A 21,578-nucleotide genomic window follows, 5' to 3' on the forward strand; every position below is an offset into this window, starting at 1 on the left:
GTGTCTGTGTCTCTGTGTCTCTGTGTCTCTGTGTCTCTGTGTCTCTGTGTCTCTGTGACTCTGTGTCTCTGTGTCTCTGTGACTCTGTGTCTCTGTATCTCTGTGACTCTGTGTCTCTGTGTCTCTGTGTCTCTGTGTCTCTGTGTCTCTGTATCTCTGTATCTCTGTGACTCTGTGTCTCTGTGACTTATCTCAGCAGTATCCACTGCCTGCTTTCACTTGAATATTTCTCCACACGTCTCTATAACAGGAAGCCACCACTTTCCCGTCTTGGACTCAGCTAACACCTTCTCCGCATGTTTATATTTTCCTCGCAAAAACAGCGACAAACTTCAGGGGGAAAGTGTCTGAACTGTTGCCAAGCCACCCGTCCATGAGAAGAAACAGATTTCACTGTCTCAACTCTTTACCTAAAACATTTTGCGATCCCAAGTCCCTGGATATGTTCGAACATTTAACAGAAGATGTTCGTTTAGACTGCGGCCTGTCAAATGGGTTCATAAGTTCATAAGTGATAGGAGCAGAATTAGGCCATTCGGCCCATCAAGTCTACTCCGCCATTCAATCACGGCCGATCTATCTCTCCTTCCTAACCCCATTCTCCTGCCTTCTCCCCATAACCCCCGACACCCGCATTAATCAACAATTTATCTATCTCTGCTTTTTAAAAATTGAATTGAATTGAATGTTACATAGAAACATAGAAACATAGACAATAGGTGCAGGAGTAGGCCATTCGGCCCTTCGAGCCTGCACCGCCATTCGATATGATCATGGCTGATCATCCAACTCAGTATCCCGTACCTGCCTTCTCTCCATACCCCCTGATCCCTTTAGCCACAAGTGCTCCATCTAACTCCCTCTTAAATATAGCCAATGAACTGGCCTTAACTACCTTATGTGGCAGAGAATTCCACAGAGAATTCCACAGAATGCTTCCTCTAGTGGGAGAGTCTAGGACCAGAGGTCACAGCCTCAGAATTAAAGGACGTTCCTTTATGAAAGAGATGAGGAGGGATTTATTTCGGCAGAGGGTGATGAATCTGCGGAATTCCTTGCAGCAGAAAATACCCACTGATTTGGCCTGAAGAAGGGTCCCAACCCGAAACATCGCCTGTCCATGCTCTAGGGAGATGCTGCCTGACCCGCTGAGTCACTCCAGCACTTTGTGTCCTTTTGTGTATTAACCAGCATCTGCGGTTCATAGTTTCGTCATTTTACAAAGCTGGGCTTTCCCACGCAAGAGGTTCAGGGGTTCACGGAGAGAATGGGGGCAGATCGGAGAAGATTCTTCACCCAGAGTGTGATTGGAGTCTGGAAGGAGCTGCCTGCAGGAGATCGTGAAGGCCAAAACTCTCACATGTAGGGTGCCTTGAGACAATGATACTTCATATCATCGGGGCCAAGATTATGGACTTAAATAGGATTTGAGTGGGTGAGCATTAAGGTCAGCCCAGGTATGATGGGCCGAAGGGCCTTCCCCTGTGCTGTTCACCTCTGTGTCTGATCTACACGGGCTCCCAGCTATGCAACATCTAGGGTTGCCAACTTTCTCACTCCCAAATAAGGGACAAAAGGTCAAAATACGGGACAAGTTCCCGACGGCAATTCGTTGACCGACTGGGCCGTGGCTGGGTGAATGATGAGTTGGCCCCGGGTGCTGGACTACACACAAAGCCCAGCCGGTGGGCCAGCTGAGGAGTTTTGGCCCGGGCCAAGTTCGGCGCCCCACGTCCAACTCGTGAACCGATGATCGGCCGTGAGAAGGAGGTGGTGGTGGTGGTGTCAGCGGTCAGCGAAGGCCCGAAGGTCGGACAGCTGGCTGGGCTGCCGAGCACCCGACGGGGCCACGGGCGAGGTGCTGCTGCTGCACTCCATGGGCTGCACTACGTCGGGACGGGTGAGGCGGGGCCGGACACAACAGTCCCCTCGACCCGAGTGGTAGCGGTCAAATATGGGACAAGGGCGGTCCCGTACGGGACAAACCAATTAAGCCCAATATACGGGATGTCCCGGCTAATGCGGGACAGTTGGTGACCCTAGTAATATTCCAACCTTAAAATCTTCATCCACACTCCCACCGTTTAGCCCTCTCCCTCCCAGCTTCCATAAACCCCCCCTCTCTCGTCCAGTCTCTCCACTATCCTCCACCCCCTTCTAAAATGGGAAGCCTCTCGGACTTAACCACCCAACACCAAATTCTCAGGCCACTTGAGGATAAAGTGGTCCCCGCCCAGACCATCTCACAAACTGACCTCCCTTCCATTGACTCCATCTATACCTCGGCAAGGCCAGCAGCATCAAGGGCCAGTCACTGCACCCGTGGCCACTCCCTCTTCTCCCCTCTCCCATCGGGCAAGAGGTACAGAAGTGTGAAAACAAACGCACACACACACCTCCAGATTCAGGGACAGTTTCTTCCCAGCTGTTATCAGGCAACTGTGAACCATCCTACCACAACCAGAGAGCGGTCCTGAACTACTATCTACCTCATTGGAGACCCTCGGACTATCCTTGATCGGACTTTGCTGGCTTTACCTTGCACTAAACGTTATTCCCTTATCATGTATCTGTACACTGTGGACGGCTCGATTGTAATCATGTATTGTCTTTCCGCTGACTGGTTAGCACGCAACAAAAGCTTTTCACTGTACCTCGGTGCACTAAACTGGACACTAGCCCACCACCGACAGCTGTGCCTTCATCTATGCTGGTCCCTCCAGCTCCACGATCCCCTCCCCAGCCCCTCCTCTCCTCCTCAAAGACCCTCTTTGAAACCTACCTCTCCGATCGAGCCCTTTGTAGACCAGCCCTTGCACCAACTTCTTCCTGTTCCTCCTTCCAAGTTTGCTCCTCGGATGGTTTAAATCGCTGTTAAAAAAACTCAAACGATTGTCTTTGTAGGTCTTCTGAAGTTGGTCTTGTGAGTTCCCCCCTCTGCGTCTATCAATGCCCCGTCACCACTTCCCTATCTTGCCCCCCACCCCCCCTTGCTCTTCACCCTCCTTGAGGGGGGGATACACGATACTCTCCACACAAACTCCGCACAAACTCAAATCCCAGTGAGATAACACTGGCTTCTCTTCAACACGGACAGACTTTGGGACAATCCACGGCTGTCGTTTTGATGAATCGGTATTTATCTGATGGGATTGAAGTTAGGAGGTGAAGAGGATTTAAAGGGCCCTCCACCATGTGTGCGAGGGGCTGAGAACGTTCTCCTCAGATGCATTGCAAGCCAAAGATTCCAGTTCTTCGGGCCTGCCAGGTTACCTTGCAGTGTCAAATACATCACACACACACCGAAGATAGACACAAAATGCTGGATTAGCTCAGCGGGACAGGCAGCATCTCTGAAGAGAAGGAATGGGTGACGTTTCAGACTGAAGAAGGGTCTCAACCCGAAACGTCACCCAGACTGATTCCTGGGATGTCAGGACTTTCATATGAAGAAAGACTGGATAGACTCGGCTTGTACTCGCTAGAATTTAGAAGATTGAGGGGGGATCTTATAGAAACTTACAAAATTCTTAAGGGGTTGGACAGGCTAGATGCAGGAAGATTATTCCCAATGTTGGGGAAGTCCAGGTCACAGTTTAAGGATAAGTGGGAAATCTTTTAGGACCGAGATGAGAAAATCATTTTTCACACAGAGAGTGGTGAATCTGTGGAATTCTCTGCCACAGAAGGTAGTTGAGGCCACAGTTCATTGGCTATATTTAAGAGGGAGTTAGATGTGGCCCTTGTGGCTAGAGGGATCAGGGGGTATGGAGAGAAGGCAGGGATGGGATACTGAGTTGGATGATCAGCCATGATTGTCTTCACATTGTGTTTTTTGATTTTGTGATTTTGTGTCTTTGGAGCGATTTCTATCTTTAATTTGTGTATTGATGATGTCCTTATTATTTATTTTTCTCCGACTATATGGTTTTTTTTCTCTTCTGTTAACTTTTGTAAGGTGTCCTTGAGACTTTGAAAGGCGCCCGAAAATAAAATTTATTATTATTATTATTATTATCATATCGAATGGCAGTGCAGGCTCGAAGGGCCGAATGGCCTACTCCTGCACCTATTTTCTATGTTTCTATGTGTTCTCTTTGTTTACAGTGGGTGAGAAGTCAGGGGTACTGCATTAAGCAGAGGTTGCATCACTTATTAAACAGGCAGAGGTTTCATCCAAGATCCATTCATTTCTCATTTTTGGCCTTGGGGTTATTTTTCCTGCTCTCTGTCTCCATCCAGATTCAGGGACAGTTTCTTCCCGGCTGTTATCAGGCAACTGATCCATCCTACCACCAACTCGAGAGCTGTCCTGACCTCCCATCTACCTCATTGGAGGCCCTCAAACTACCTTGAACTATTCTGAAGAAGAGTCTCGACCAGAAATGTCACCCATTTCTTCTCTCCAGAGATGACACCTGTCCCGCTGATGGGACATGTTGGGCGGTGTGGGCAAGTTGGGCCGAAGGGCCTGTTTCCACACTGTATCACTCTATCTGAAATTAGATTGATCCCTGGGATGGCGGGACTGTCATATGAGGAAAGATTAAAAAGTAGGCTTGTATTCACTGGAGTTTAGAAGGATGAGGGGGTCTCTTATAGAAACATATAAAATTATAAAAGGACTGGACAAGCTAGATGCAGGAAAAATGTTCCCAATGTTGGGCGAGTCCAGAACCAGGGGCCACACAGTCTTAGAATAAAGGGGAGGCCATTTAAGACTGAGGTGAGAAAAAACGTTTTCACCCAGAGAGTTGTGAATTTGTGGAATTCCCAGCCACAGAGGGCAGTGGAGGCCAAGTCACTGGATGATTTAAGAGAGAGTTAGATAGAGCTCTAGGGGCTGGTGGAGTCAAGGGATATGGGGAGAAGGCAGGCACGGGTTATTGATTGGGGACGATCAGCCATGATCACAATGAATGGCGGTGCAGGCTCGAAGGGCCGAATGGCCTCCTCCTGCACCTATTGTCTATGTTTCTATGTCTTAGCAAATCCAAGGCTGCTACCACTGAGGGCAAGACACAGTCTAGCAGCCCCACCTGCAGGTTTACCTCTGAATTACACCCCATCCTGACTCACACACACTGAAGATAGACACAAAATGCTGGTTTAGCTCAGCGGGACAGGCAGCATCTCTGGAGAGAAGGAATGGGTGACGTTTCAGACTGAAGAAGGGTGTCGACCCGAAACGTCACCCATTCCTTCTCTCCAGAGATGCTGCCTGTCCCGCTGAGTTACTCCAGCTTTATGCGTCTACCTATCTCCAGGTGTATCGTCACATGCTGGATGAGGTACAGGTATAATTATTATCTAAATGGTGGCCGATTAGGAAAAGGGGAGATGCAGCGAGACCTGGGTGTCATGGTACACCAGTCATTGAAAGTAGGCATGCAGGTGCAGCAGGCAGTGAAGAAAGCGAATGGTATGTTAACTTTCATAGCAAAAGGATTTGAGTGTAGGAGCAGGGAGGTTCTACTGCAGTTGTACAGGGTCTTGGTGAGACCACACCTGGAGTATTGCGTACAGTTTTGGTCTCCAAATCTGAGGAAGGACATTATAGCCATAGAGGGAGTGCAGAGAAGGTTCACCAGACTGATTCCTGGGATGTCAGGACTTTCATATGAAGAAAGACTGGATAGACTTGGCTTATACTCGCTAGAATTTAGAAGATTGAGAGGGGATCTTATAGAAACGTACAAAATTCTTATGGGGTTGGACAGGCTAGATGCAGGAAGATTGTTCCCGATGTTGGGGAAGTCCAGGACAAGGGGTCACAGCTTAAGGATGAGGGGGAAATCCTTTAGGACCGAGATGAGAAGAAACTTTTTCACACAGAGAGTGGTGAATCTGTGGAACTCTCTGCCACAGAGGGTAGTTGAGGCCAGTTCATTGGCTATATTTAAGAGGGAGTTAGATGTGGCCCTTGTGGCTAAAGGGATCAGGGGGTATGGAGAGAAGGCAGGTACAGGATACTGAGTTGGATGATCAGCCATGATCATATTGAATGGCGGTGCAGGCTCGAAGGGCCGAATGGCCTACTCCAGCACCTATTTTCTATGTATCTATTCTATAATGAAAATCTAGCTCGCAGCAGCTTCACAGGCATGTTGACTTAGACAAGCGCATAAAAACAAACTCTATATAAATTTAGAGTTCCGCACGGTGGCGCTGCAGTAGAGTTACTGCCGGACAGAGCCAGAGACGCAGGTTCGATCCTGAGTACAGGTGCTGTCTGTACGGAGTTTGAACGCTCTCCCTGTTTTCTCCGGGTGCTCCGGTTTCTCCCACACTCCAAAGACGTGCAGGTTTGTAGGTTAATTGGCTTTGGTAAAAAAAAATGAAATTAGCCCTGGTGTGTGTAGGATAGAATTAGTGTACGGGCTGATCACTGGTCAACAGACAATAGACAATAGGTACAGGAGTAGGCCATTCGGCCCTTCGAGCCAGCACCGCCATTCAATGTGATCATGGCTGATCATCCCCAATCAGTACCCCGTTCCTGCCTTCTCCCCATATCCCCTGACTCCGCTATTTGTAAGAGCCCTATCTAGCTCTCTCTTGAAAGCATCCAGAGAACCGGCCTCCACCGCCCTCTGAGGCAGAGAATTCCACAGACTCACCACTCTCTGTGTGAGAAAAAGTATTTCCTCGTCTCCGTTCTAAATGGCTTACTCCGTATTCTTAAACTGTGTGTGGCCCCTGGTTCTGGACTCCCCCAACATCAGGAACATGTTTCCTGCCTCTAGTGTGTCTAAACCCTAAACAATCTTATATGTTTCAATAAGATCACCTCTCATCCTTCTAAACTCCAGAGTGTACAAGCCCAGCTGCTCCATTCTCTCAGCATATGACAGTCCCGCCAACCTGGGAATTAACCTTGTGAACCTACAACCAGACAACACAAGGATCTGTTTCCGCGCTGTATTTCTAAAGTCTCAATGGGGAGGAGTGTAAACCCCACCACTCACTGCAGCCTGTAATCACCGGGGGACCCCCTGCCTCGGGATTCTTGCTCTGACTTTCTGAAGACCATCACTCAAAGCCAAGGTGACTTCTCCCGAAGGCAGACACAAAACGCTGGTGTAACTCAGCGGGACAGGCAGCATCTCTGGAGAGAAGAAACGGGTGACGTTTCGGGTCGAGACCCTTCTCCAGACTGAGAGTCAGGGGAGAGGGAAACGGGGGACATGGAAGGATAAGGTGTGAAAACGAGAGATCAAAGGGGACTTACCATCAAGGCAAATGTAGAGTAGGTCACCGTTAGCTGAGGAGAAGTTGACCACGAGGCAGACAAAGAAAAATTTAATCAGGAGGAGAACTAGGATCGGCGAGGGTTGGAGAGAGACAATAGACAATAGGTGCAGGAGTAGGCCATTCGGCCCTTCTAGCCAGCACCGCCAATCAATGTGATAGAAACATAGAAAATAGGTGCAGGAGTAGGCCAATCGGCCCTTCGAGCTTGCACTCCCATTCAATATGATCATGGCTGATCATCCAACTCAGTATCCCATCCCTGCCTTCTCTCCATACCCCCTGATCCCTTTAGCCACAAGGGCCACATCTAACCCTCTTAAATATAGCCAATGAACTGTGGCCTCAACTACCTTCTGTGGCAGAGAATTCCACAGATTCACCACTCTCTGTGTGAAAAATGTTAAATTAAAATTAAATTAAATTTCTTTATTTATATAGCACATTTTTAGTCAACTTGCATTGACCCCAAAGTGCTTCACATAATTCCATCCACACACACAGGCAAAGGTGGGTGAAGTGTCTTGCCCAAGGACACAACGACAGTATGCACTCCAAGCGGGATTCGAACCAGCTACCTTCCGGTTGCCAGCCGAACACTTAGCCCATTGTGCCATCTGTCGTCCTCATCTCCTCATCTCGGTCCTAAAAGATTTCCCCCTTATCCTTAAACTGTGACCCCTTGTTCTGGACATCCCCAACATCGGGAACAATCTTCCTGCATCTAGCCTGTCCAACCCCTTAAGAATTTTGTAAGTTTCTATAAGATCCCCCCTCAATCTTCTAAATTCTAGCGAGTACAAGCCGAGTCTATCCAGTCTTTCTTCATATGAAAGTCCTGCCATCCCAGGACTTCCCCAACATCGCTGATTATCCCCAATCAGAGACGGACAGCAAGATGGACACAAAAAGCTGGAGTAAGGCAGCATCTCTGGAGAGAAGGAATGGGTGACGTTTCGGATCGAGACCCTTTCTACAGGTTATTTGAAGTTAGGGAAGTCCACGCTGAGCTGACAGCCACTAGGTGGGGCTGTTAGACCACAGAGGGCTCTAGGTGACAACGTAAGAACCTGCAGACGCTGGAATCCTGAGAGAAACACAAAGTGCTGGAGGAACATAGATACATAGATACATAGAAAATAGGTGCAGGAGTAGGCCATTCGGCCCTTCGAGCCTGCACCGCCATTCAATATGATCATGGCTGATCATCCAACTCAGTATCCCATCCCTGCCTTCTCTCCATACCCCCTGATCCCTTTAGCCACAAGGGCCACATCTAACTCCCTCTTAAATATAGCCAATGAACTGGCCTCAACTACCCTCTGTGGCAGAGAGTTCCAGAGATTCACCACTCTCGGTGTGAAAAAGTTTCTTCTCATCTCGGTCCTAAAGGATTTCCCCCTTATCCTTAAGCTGTGACCCCTTGTCCTGGATGGGTTGAACCTCAATGAGTTGGGCAGCATCAGCGGAGGGAATGGGCAGATGACGTTTCGGGGCGGGACCCTTCTTCAGACACTGACTTTAAAAAAAAAAAAAAAAAATTTTAATTATAATTTTATTTATTAGAAGTAAGTACTTTTTACAGGTTCTCAAAATTTTGTTAACGTGTTACATTCTCTGTACAACTTCCTTTTTTTTTTTTTTTTAAAGTGAAAAGCAAGAAGAGAAGAAGGAATAAGAGGTAGTAAAGAGACTGTTTGATACGATACAATAGGGCTTCATTTAACCCCAGGAGAGGAAATCGATCTGACAACAGTCTTAAAAACACAAGATACATGTATGAAGCATGACGTCAAAGTGAAATGAGTGGGAAGGATTGAGGATTTGCAAAGATTGGGGTGGGGGGGGGGGGGGAGGGGGGGAGTCAGACTCAGTCTACCCCACCACAGAAGGGACAGGACAATAGACAATAGACAATAGGTGCAGGAGGAGGCCATTTGGCCCTTCGAGCCAGCACCACTATTCAATGTGATCATGGCTGATCATCCCCAATCAGGACCTCGTTCCTGCCTTCTTTTTGCCACAGGGAAGCCACATCTGACCCTAGTGCTAGAAACATAGAAACATGGAAAATAGGTGCAGGAGGAGGCCGTTCGGCCCTTCGAGCCAGCGCCGCCATTCATTGTGATCATGGCTGATCGTCCCCAATCAATAACCCGTGCCTGCCTTCTCCCCGTATCCCTTGATTCCACTAGCCCCTAGAGCTCTATCTAACTCTCTCTTAAATCCATCCAGTGATTTGGCCTCCACTGCCGTCAGTGGCAGGGAATTCCACAAATTCACAATGTGTTTCATTTTTATAAGCAAGAGATTGCTTACTGGTTACATGTAGGGTAGAATCGGGGTGTGGGAAGGAACTGCAGATGCTGGTTTACACCGAAGATAGTCACAAAATGCTGGAGTAACTCAGCGGGACAGGCAGCATCTCTGGAGATAAGGAATGGGTGACGTTTCAGGTCGAGACCCTTCTTCAGAGTGAAATTGGAGAACTGTTTCAACTGCGAATAAGGCCGCTCGGCCCATCGGGTCCTTGCCTGCAGCTAGTAGAGCAGTCCCATCAGTCCACATGAATCAATCACCTCTCTCTCAGTCTAGGCCATTCGGCCCATCAAGTCTACTCTGCTGGTAGACACAAAATGCTGAAGAAACTCAGCGGGTGAGGCAGCATCTATGGAGAGAAGGAATTGGCGATGTTTCGGGCCGAGACCCTTCTTCAGAAAACCTTCAATTTTTCCAGCATCTTCAGTTTTTTAGAACGGAGACGAGGAAACACTTTTTCTCACAGAGAGTGGTGTGAGTCTGTGGAATTATCTGCCTCAGAGGCCGGTTCTCTGGATGCTTTCAAGAGAAAGTTCGATAGAGCTCTTAAAGATAGCGGAGTCAGGGGATATGGGGAGAAGGCAGGAACGGGGTACTGATTGGGGATGATCAGCCATGATCACAATTGATTGGCGGTGCTGGCTCGAAGGGCCGAATGGCCTACTCCTGCACCTGTTGTCTATTGTCTATTGTCTATTGTCTATTGACTTAAGCAAATCTACTCCGCCATTCAACCATGGCTGATCTACCTCTCCCTCGTGACCCCATTCTCCTGCCTTCTCCCCATAACCCCCAGACACCCGCACTAATCAAGTATCTATCACTATCTATCTCTCTCTGCCTTAAAAAAAATATCCATTGACTTGGCCTCCACAGTTTTTTATTTGGCCCCACTGAATGCTGTCCTGTGCCTTTAAGCGTTGCACTATCTCGGCAGCTTCAAGGAGGAGCTTCAGACCAGCTTTATAAGGAGGGAAGTTTTTATTTCACCAGAATTATTGAACCTTACTTGGGATTGAGACACAGGAGCCTCGCTAGCCAGGAACACCGGATTATTTCCCCCCCACACCCTCCTCGTTCTCCAGCGAAGTTGGCAAAGAGAGAGGAGGGGAGGAAAAGTTTCTCCAAAAACTTTTTTTGAAACTTTTTTTTTTTACTTCCCCAAAAGTTTGGGGTAGGTAGGTGGTGAAGGTGTGAATCGAACATGCCTCCTCGGGATCTGTTGGACTACCGTGTGAGATTCGCTCCCCCAGTCCCCCCACACAAACCCAGGCAAGGCAGCCGGGGCGCAGACCCACAAGAGCGGTTCCTAAAGTGCGTCTTGCTCGGGGACGGTGCGGTGGGTAAAACAAGTCTGGTCGTTAGTTACACCACTAATGGATACCCGACCAAGTACGTCCCAACGGCCTTTGATGACTTCTCAGGTAACATTTTAAACTTGAATCTCGAAGCTGTCCATTTTAATTCTGCTGCTAAAAAGTTTTAAGTGGGAAAATGTTGCATTTTTTAGCTTTTTAAGAATGAATCTCAGATTCTGCTTTCGGATCCAAAATCCAATTGGTAATACCTGTCTGAAAAATACGATTTTTGCCACTTAAAACCATCATTCGTTAGAATTACTCGCTAGAATTTAGGAGATTGAGGGGGGATCTTATAGAAACTTACAAAATTCTTAAGGGGTTGGACAGGCTAGATGCAGGAAGATTGTTCCCGATGTTGGGGAAGTCCAGAACAAGGATAAGGGGGAAATCTTTTAGGACCGAGATGAGGAAAACATTTTTTTACACAGAGAGTGGTGAATCTGTGGAATTCTCTGCCACAGAAAGTAGTTGAGGCCACAGTTCGTTGGCTATATTTAAGAGATGTGGCCCTTGTGGCTAAAGGGATCAGGGGGTATGGAGAGAAGGCAGGTACAGGATACTGAGTTGGATGATCAGCCATGAACATATTGAATGGCGGTGCAGGCTCGAAGGGCCGAATGGCCTCTACTCCTGCACCTATTTTCTACGTTTCTATCAATTAACATTTTTTTAAAATATAAACTGAACAGCTTCAAGATTAAAATTAATACTGAACTCAAGATTAAAACTGGACAGCTTCAAGATTAAAATTGTGTTCAATTTTAATCTTGAAGCTGTCCAGTTTATTTTTTTTTTAAAACGTTGGACCTAGTAGCAGAATTTGAGATTATTAATGCTTAAAAACTGGGGGGAAAAAAACATTTTTTTGCCACTTAAAACCATCAATTAACGTTTTTTAAAAACGTTGAGGTACCTGAGGTAAATTTGAACACAATTTTAACCTTGAAACTGTCCAGTAAAAAAAAGTTAGTTGAAAAGTGGCAAAAAATTGTATTTTTTCAGATTTTTAAGCATTAATAATCTCAAGTTCTGCTACTAGGTCCAAAATCCACCAGTTTACTTAGATGTTTGATTGGCAGGTAAATCTGAACACCATTCGTTTAAATCTGGAAGTTGTCCATTTTATTTAAGTGCCAAAAGTTTTTGTGTTTTATTTAGAAATTGTCTTTTTTTTTTTAAATTAATTAATCTCACGTTCTGTTGTTGGGTTCACAATCCAATTGGTCGAATGATGGGGGTTTTCTCAGGAAGTTTGAGAGGGGGGGAAAAAACGTTTTAATCTTGGAGTTGCCTCGATTTTTCTCCCCCCCAAAAAATGGTGCTTTAAGTGGGAAGTGTTTCATCACTTTGGGGCCCTGGAACAGGATTCTAAATCAAATCGGTTAGACGATGGGTTTTTTTTCTTCAGATATTGTTTGCAATTGTTTTCTACTTGGATCCAGCCCCCTCTTTTTAAAAATCGTGGGGTTTTTATTTAAGTGGTAAAAGGTTTCCATTTTATTTTGAGATTTTTAAATTATTTTTCAACTCTGATCTGGCTCTTGGGGCTAAAGGAATCAATGGATAAGGGGGGGAAAGCAGGAACGTGGTACTGATTTTAGATGATCAGCCATGATCATGTTGAATGTTTAAGAAGGAACTGCAGATGCTGGAAAATCGAAGGTAGACAAAAGTGCTGGAGAAACTCAGCGGGTGCAGCAGCATCTATGGAGCGAAGGAAATGGGCAACGTTTCGGGCCGAGAACCTTAGTCAGAATGTTGGTGCAGGCTCGATGGGCCGAATGGCCTATTCTTACACCTATTTTTCTATATTGGGTTCTAAGTTTAATCGGTAAGATGATGGTTTTTCCACGGGTAGTTTTACACAGTTGCTTTAATCTTGGATCTTGTCCCCCCTTTTAAAAACATTTTTTTTTTTTAAATGCTGCTTTTAAGTGGCAAAAGTTTGTCTTTTATTTAGAATTTTTCTTTTATTTTGAAAAATATTTACCTCCCGTCATGGAATTGGGTTTTATGTCCAATTGGCTATGTGGCATAAAGTTCAAAGATTGCAGTAACAATATGTTACTGTGTAACTTGTGTTAAGAGTCAAAGAGTCGAAGAGTCAACTTGCCCACAATGTCCCAGCTACACTAGTCCCACTTGCCTGCGCTTGATCCATATCCCTCCAAACATAGAAACATAGAAAATCGGTGCAGGAGTAGGCCATTCGGCCCTTCAAGCCTGCACCGCCATTCAATATGATCATGGCTGATCATCCAACTCAGTATCCTGTACCTGCCTTCTCTCTATACCCCCTGATCCCTTTAGCCACAAGGGCCACATCTAACTCCCTCTTAAATATAGCCAATGAACTGTGGCCTCAACTACCTTCTGTGGCAGAGAATTCCACAGATTCTCCACTCTCTGTGTGAAAAATGTATTTCCCATCTCGGTCCTAAAAGATTTCCCCCTTATCCTTAAACTGTGACCCCTTGTCCTGGACTTCCCCAACATCGGGAACAATCTTCCTGCATCTAGCCTGTCCAACCCCTTAAGAATTTTGTAAGTTTCTAGTAGGGCCCCCCTCAATCTTAGGAAGGAAACCTGTCCTATTCATCCTTGTACCTGTCCAACTGTTTCTTAAATGATGGATGAGAGTTCATGGCAGCATGTTCAGCACATTCATTGTGGGCCGAAGGGCCTGTTCTTGTGCTGTACTTTTCTCGGTTGTCACATCTCGCACTTTGGGAATGTTAGTTTTGTTTGAAATTGCTGAGGTCGGGGCTTCTGACCAGCAGGATCCCTCTGCAATGTAACATTTCCGCTGTAATCCCTTTTTAAGCCTTGCCCACAGCCACTGAGCTTCTTGTAATCAGTACCTGTGTCGCGATTAGCTTTGGCAAAGCTTGCACGTCAATGATTCTGACTGGGTTTTGTTCTTGTATATCATCTGAAGACACAAAGAACTACAGATCTGCAATAAATCCCTTGGTGCTGGAGGAACTCAGCAAGTCAGGCAAGACCTTCTTAGTTTAGTTTGGAGATGCAGCCTGTCCACAGTTCACAGAGTCCACACTGGCCCACGATCGCCTCTTCACCAGTTCTATCCCACACGCAAGGGACATCTTACCAAAGCCAATTGGTTTAGGCCCTAGGCGTTGCCTATTTCCTTCGCTCCATAGATGCTGCTGCACCCGCTGAGTTTCTCCAGCATTTTTATCTACCTTCGATTTTCCAGCATCTGCAGTTCCTTCTTAAACACTTAACCTACAAACCTGTTGCATTTGGAGTGTGGGAGGAAACCTGAGCACCTGGAGTAAACCCACGGGGAGAACGTGCAAACTCCGTACAGACAGCACTCGCATTCAGGATCGAACCTGGGTCTCTACCGCTGTGCCACTGAAGGAGGAAACCAGTGAGAGAGAGAGAAGGAGAACTTCAAAATAGGCAGCATCTCTGGACATCATGGATAGATGTGTAGGAAGGAACTGCAGATGCTGATTTACACCAAAAACAAACACAGCATGCTGGAGTAACTCGGCAGGACAGGCAGCATCTCTGGAGTGAAGGAATGGGTGATATTTCGGGTCGAGACCCTTCTTCAGACTGGGAGTCGGGGGAGAGAGAGTCTTGAGGGGGGTGTTGAGAAGATTTGTACCAGGGAAATGGAGATACATAGAACTGCAGATGCTGGAATCTTGAGTCCGACACAAAGTGATTTCTTCAAAATACAATGTTTAAGAAGGAACTGCAGATGCTGGAAAAATCGAAGGTAGACAAAAATGCCGGAGAAACTCAGCGGGTGAGGCAGCATCTATGGAGCGAAGGAATAGGTGACGTTTCGGGTCGAGACCCTTCTTCAGAATACAAAGTGATTTCTTCCAAATAGACAATCTTTGAGAAGATGTGTTGTCCGTCCCCTCCAGAGATGCTGCCTGACCCGCTGAGTTCCTCCAGCACTTTGTGTTTTACTCGGGATTCCAGCATCTGCAGTTCCTTATTTCTTTTTGTCTGCTCCACTGTGACATCTCCTCAAGGTCTGGCTACTTTGAAGTCGTTCTTCTCTTTTTTTCTCTCCTTTTCTCTTTCCCTCTCTCCTAACCCCAGCACTAGTGTACAGGGATCATTGGTCCGCGCAGACTCGGTGGGCCGAAGGGCCTGTTTCTGAGCTGCATCTCTGAACTAAACTAGTGTGTGTGTGTGTGTGTGATTTTGTGGAGAGGTCATCTATCAATGATCAAGAGGCGCTAAAAAGCATGTTAAAGTGTAAATCAAATTAAGTTATAGCTATGTTAAATTCTTGTTTGACACGTTTAATAATAATAATAATGGATGGGATTTATATAGCGTCTTTCTAATACTCAAGGCGCTTTACATCGCATTATTCATTCACTCCTCAGTCACACTCGGGGGTGGTGAGCTACTTCTGTAGCCACAGCTGCTCTGGGGCAGACTGACGGAAGCGTGGCTGCCAATCTGCGCCTACGGCCCCTCCGACCACCACCAATCACTCACACACATTCACACACATTCACACACAGGCAAAGGTGGGTGAAGTGTCTTGCCCAAGGACACAACGACAGTATGCACTCCAAGCGGGATTCGAACCGGCTACCTTCCGGTCGCCAGCCGAACACTTAGCCCATTGTGCCATCTGTCGTCCCGAGTTTGGTACAAGGGAGGTGAAGATTCAAGGGTGACTTCATCTAGTTTGACTTTGGGAATTAATTCTGATTATTAACAATGGAAATATTTTTTTTCCGTTTAGCCTCGGCGGTTTATCAGTGTTTACCTAATAATAGCTTTGTGGAAAAACCTGGTGGAGGAGGAAATACAAGAAGTTTAGTTTAAAGATACAGCACGGAAACAGGCCCTTCCTCCCACCGAGATGAGGAAAACATTTTTCACACAGAGAGTGGTGAATCTGTGGAATTCTCTGCCACAGAAGGTAGTTGAGGCCACAGTTCATTGGCTGTATTTAAGAGGGAGTTAGATGTGGCCCTTGTGGCTAAAGGGATCAGGGGGTATGGAGAGAAGGCAGGGATGGGATACTGAGCTGGATGATCAGCCATGATCATATTGAATGGCGGTGAAGGGCCGAATGGCCTCTACTCCTGCACCTATTTTCTATGTTTCTATGAGTCTGTGCCGACCAGCGATCCCCACACATTAACACTATCCTACACACACTAGGGGACAATTTTACATTTACACCAAGTCAATTAACCTACAAACCTGCACGTCTTTGGAGTGTGGGAGGAAACCGAAGTTCTCGGAGAAAACCCACGGGGAGAACGTGCAAACTCCGTACAGACAGCACCCGTAGTCGGGATCGAACCCGGGTCTCTGGCGCTGTGAGGCAGCAACTCTACCCGCTGTGCCACTGTGTTATGCACTGGGATCGGCCAGTGTGTTACTCACCAAGGAGAATGGGGTTGAGAGGGAGGGAGAGATAGATCAGCCATGATTGAATGGTGGAGTAGACCTGATGGGCCGAATGGCCTAGTTCTGCTCCCCGATCCAATGAGGTAGCCTTTGTCAGGAGGGCTTCTAGAGTCGAAAGTGTTTTATAACAAACAATAATTTTGAGACATTTTAGAAACATTTCTGCAACTTAAATGTTGTTAAAGTGTTGTTTGTTATATTTTTAACATTGATTTGAAACATTTTAACAGATACTTGGATAGGGCAGGTTTAAAGGGATATGGGCCAAGCGTAGGCAAGTGTAGAGGTGCAGCGAAAAGCTTTTGTTGCGTGCTAACCAGTCAGCGGAAAGACAATACATGATTACAATCGAGCCGTCCACAGTGTACAGATACATGATAAAGGGAATAACTTTTAGTGTAGTAATGTTGGAATAAATACAGTCCAATCGATCCCATGGAAGAGATGGAATGCTGGAGTAACTCAGTGGGTCAGGCAGTACCTCAGGAGTCTTCACCCACCCATCCTTGATCAACATCTGCTTTGATCTGTCATTTTCACACCTTGCCCTTCCCTATCTCTAGTCTTCCTCTCCCCTGACTCTCTCAGTCTGAAGGGTCTCGACCCGTTCCTTCCCTCCAGCGATGCTGCCTGTCCCGCTGAGTTACGTCCAGCTTTTTGTGGCCACATTCGCCAGTGGGTTATTGGGCCGATCTCCGGTGCCTAGTTTGTACCAATGTCCCTTCATCACTCTAGCCCCCTGGCACATCCCCAATGTCAAGGCCGGCTACACTTGCCCAGAAGCAAGGGCAATGTTGGCTTCCACCCATCTTCTCCCCACACACGCACACACGCACACACGCACACACGCACACACGCACACACGCACACACGCACACACACACACACACACACACACACACACACACACACACACACACACACACACACACACACACACACACACACACAGTCAGGGAAGGTGAGCAGGCTGTACAAGATCAAATAACTCCATGCAAACCTGAGGTCAGGCCAAGCACTTCCTGTACGCGGCTCTTCAAAAGGTTTGTGTGCTGTTACAGGTCACTGATACTGGTGGAGAGAGGGGAGGTGGGGGGGGGGAGATTGAGTTTGTGTGGGGGGGGGGAGAGAGTGGGGGGGGGAGAGAGTGAGTTGGGGGGGGGGAGAGATTGAGTTGGGGGGGGGAGAGATTGAGTTGGGGGGGGAGAGATTGAGTTGGGGGGGGGAGGAGAGTGGGGGGGGGAGATATTGAGTTTGTGTGGGGGGGAGAGAGAGTGAGTGGGGGGGAGTGAGAGTTAGTGGGGGGGAGAGAGAGAGTGGGGGGGGGGAGAGAGAGAGTGGGGGGGGGGAGAGAGAGAGTGGGGGGGGGGAGAGAGAGAGGGGGGAGAGAGATTGAGTTGGGGGGGAGAGAGTGGGGGGGAGAGATGAGTGGGGGGAGAATATGAGTTGGGGGGGAGAGAGTGGGGGGGGGGAGAGATTGAGTTTGTGTGTGTGGGGGGGAGAGAGTGGAAGGGGAGAGTGAGAGTTAGTGGGGGGGGAAAGAGAGAGTGGGGGGGGAAGAGAGTGGAGTGAGAATATTAAAAGCAACAGCTCGGCATACATGGTGTCAAGCATTGAACAACATGAGTGGGGGGGAGAGATGGGGACAAGGGGGGAGAGAGAGTGGGGGGGGGGTGGGAGACAGAGGGGGGGGGAGATCAAGGGGGGGAGGGATGCTGATGAGGGAGGTCACCACCATCACCACTCCCCTCTTTTTTTATTTCTCTTGAAGCCGGCCCCCGCACCCAGGGACCTGTGACCCCGACCCCTCACTCTTCTGTCCCTCTGATCTCCCACTGGCAATGTTTGCTCAGCGATTACCCACCACTGCTGCCCTGTCCCTGTACACAGTCTAAAGTCTGTGTTTGCTTCAGGCTTCCCACAATGGAGGAGCAATCGGCCTCATCCAAGGCCTTTGTTGGTTCACATGCCTGATCTATGGCGTTTTATCATTAATGTTTTATTATTATTAATGTTTAGTGTTTCCTGAGCCATTCGTAACTGTCGCTGTATGTCATGTGGTTACCTGTGGGCGGAGCACCAAGGCAAATTCCTTGTATGTGAATACTTGGCCAAGTATTTCTCCCCTTTTAACTTTCATTTTCCTATTCTCTCTCTCTCTTCTCACTTTATTCTCTTCTCTTCCCCCTCTTCTTTCCCCCCTCCACCCTCTTTTTTCTTTTCCTCTCCTTTTTTTCCTACTTTCTCGTTCCTTCTGCAGGGGGAACTCAGCGAGTCAGGCAACCTCTCGGGAGGGAATGTGCAGATTATGTTTTGGGTTGGGGGGGGGCCCTTCAGACCTGAAACATCTCCAGTCAGTCCATTCCCTCCACAGAGGCTGCCTGACTCGCTGAGTTCCTATTAAATCTTTCCCCTCTCACCTTAAACCCATGTCCTCTGGTTCTCGATTCCCTTACTCTGTCTAAAAGGTTGGGTGGCGCAGCGGTAGAGTGCCAGAGACCCGGGTTCGATCCTGACCACGGGTGCTGTCTGTACGGAGTTTGCACGTTCTCCCTGTAACCGCATGAGTATTGTTCGGGTGCTCCGGTTTCCTCTGTAGTAACAAGTTTGGGGCGCAGCGGTAGAGTTGCTGCCTTACAACACTTGCAGCGTTGGAGACCCGGGTTCGATCCCGACTATGGGTGCTGTCTGTGCGGAGTTTGCATGTTCTCCCCGTGACTTGTGTGGGCTTTCTCTGACATCTTCAGTTTCCTCCCACACTCCAAAGACGTGCAGGTTTGTAGGTTAATTGGTTTGGTATATTTGTAAATTGTCCCTAGTGTGTGTGTGTGTAGGGGCAGTGTGAATGTGCGAGGATCGCTGGTCAGCACAGGCTCGGTGGGCCGAAGGGCCTGTTTCAGCACTGTATCTTCACATTTGTACAGAATATAATACTGCATTAGTGTCCACAGATGCTGTTTTATCAAAGCCAGTTGATAAAATTCTGCAATCTTTGGGTTTTCACGTGAAGTGATCTAACGGATTTTATTTTACTTGCAGCCGTCGTTCAAGTTGACGGGACCCCTATCCGACTACAGCTCTGCGACACAGCTGGCCAAGTGAGTATTGCCACTCATCACTCGTCCATTCACACAGCGAGCTTAGCAGGATGATCGGGGACCTCATTGAAGATTGGCGAATAGTGAAAGGCCAGGATAGAGCGGATGTGGAGATGATGTCTCCACTAGTGGGAGGGTCCAGGACCAGAGGGCACAGCCTCCAAATAAAGGAGATGAGGAGGGATTTCTTTAGCCAGGGGGTGGTGAATCTGTGGAATTCATTGCCACAGGTGGCTGTCAATACATATAGATATTTTAAGGCAGAGGTAGATAGATTCTTGATTAGTGAGGCTTTCGAGGGTTATGGGGAGAAGGCAGGAGAATGGGGTTGAGAGGAAAAGAGAGATCAGCCATGATTGAATGGCGGAGTAGACTTGATGGGCTGAATGAACCTATGAAGCCCGAGAGGAGGGATTTTGGACTGGAGTTGACCCATAATCTGGCATTACTCAGGCCAAGGAGTAACTGAAGATGGACACAAAATGCTGGAGCAACTCAGCGGGACAGGCAGCATCTGTGGAGTGAAGGAATGTGGGAGGAAATGTTTGAGTGTGGGGGTACCCGGGGGAAACCCACGCAGGTCACGGGGAGAACGTGCAAACTCCGTACAGACAGCACCCATAGTCGGGATCGAACCCGGGGTCTCTGGCGCTGTGAGGCAGCAACTCTACCGCTGTGACAGCCAGCCTGTGTGGCCACAGCACTGACCTCTCACCTCTCCCCTCTCACCTCTCACCTCTCCTCTCTCCTTGCCAGGACGAGTTCGACAAGCTGCGCCACTTCTGCTACCACAAGTCCGCCGTCTTCCTGCTGTGCTTCAGCGTGGTCAGCCCGTCCTCCTACCAGAATGTGGTGGAGAAGTGGATGCCCGAGATCCGTGCCCACTGCCCCACCACCCCCGTGCTGCTGGTGGGCACCCAGTGCGACCTGCGCGGAGACGTCAAGGTCCTGATCGAGCTGGCCGCCTGCCGGGAGAAGCCGGTGTCCGCTGCCGACGCCCGCGGCCTGGCCGAGAAGATCGGCGCCGTGGCCTACGTGGAGTGCTCCTCCCTCACCCAGAAGAACCTGAAGGACGTCTTCGACCTGGCCATCGTATGTGGCCTGCGGCAGGTGGACCGCCAAGTGGCCGGAGAGCGCAAGATGAAGGCGCTGACCGCCAACAAAATGAGGACCCTCTCGAGATCGTGGTGGAAGAAGTACATCTGTGTTATTTGAACATAGAAACATAGAAAATAGGTGCAGGAGTAGAGGCCATTCGGCCCTTCGAGCCTGCACTGCCATTTGATATGATCATCGCTGATCATCCAACTCAGTATCCCATCCCTGCCTTCTCTCCATACCCCCTGATCACTTTAGCCACAAGGGCCACATCTAACTCCCTCTTAAATATAGCCAATGAACTGTGGCCTCAACTGGCAGAGAATTCCACAGATTCACCACTCTCTGTGTGAAAAATGATTTTCTCATCTCGGTCCTAAAAGACTTCCCTCTTATCCTTAAACTGTAACTCCTTGTTCTGGACTTCCCCAACATCGGGAATAATCTTCCTGCATCTAGCCTGTCCAACCCCCTTAAGAATTTTGTACGTTTCTATAAGACCCCCCCCCCCCTCAATCTTCTAAATTCTAACGTGTACATTGGGGGGAGGGGGGGGGGGGGGCAAGACACGTCAATGGTTCTTTAGACATGCCGTCTGGGAATGCTGGAGTCCTGGGTAGATAAAAATGCTGGAGAAACTCAGCGGGTGCAGCAGCATCTATGGAGCGAAGGAAATAGGCAACGTTTCGGGCCAAAACCAATTGGCTTTGGTAAGATGTCCCTTGCGTGTGGGATAGAACTGGTGAAGAGGCGATCGTGGGCCAGTGTGGACTCTGTGAACTGAAGGGCCCGTTTCCAGGCTGTATCTCGAAACTAAACTAAACTAGGTCTTGCCTGACCTGCTGAGTTCCTCCAGCACCAAGGGATTTATTGCAGATCTGTAGTTCTTTGTGTCTTCAGATGATATACAAGAACAAAACCCAGTCAGAATCAGAAATAGGCAAAAGGAAGGGTTTCGGCCTGAAACGTTGCCTATTTCCTTCAGGGTTTCAGCCCCAAACGTCGCCTATTTCCTGTGCTCCAT

The 21,578-nt window shown here is 48.1% G+C and overlaps 1 protein-coding gene across 1 annotated transcript; it reads left to right on the top strand.

Annotated features, from left to right (window-relative positions):
• Positions 1 to 10,550: 10,550 nt before the first annotated feature.
• Positions 10,551 to 20,771, top strand: LOC116967710 (rho-related GTP-binding protein RhoU-like). Its single transcript, XM_033014311.1, has 3 exons — positions 10,551 to 10,994; positions 19,398 to 19,456; positions 20,213 to 20,771. The coding sequence occupies exons 1-3, from the start codon at positions 10,775 to 10,777 to the stop codon at positions 20,669 to 20,671; spliced, it is 738 nt and encodes a 245-aa protein (XP_032870202.1). The 5' UTR covers positions 10,551 to 10,774; the 3' UTR covers positions 20,672 to 20,771.
• The last annotated feature ends 807 nt before the right edge of the window (positions 20,772 to 21,578 follow it).

Source organism: Amblyraja radiata, chromosome 41 (genome assembly GCF_010909765.2).
Source record: "Amblyraja radiata isolate CabotCenter1 chromosome 41, sAmbRad1.1.pri, whole genome shotgun sequence".
Taxonomy (NCBI): domain Eukaryota; kingdom Metazoa; phylum Chordata; class Chondrichthyes; order Rajiformes; family Rajidae; genus Amblyraja; species Amblyraja radiata.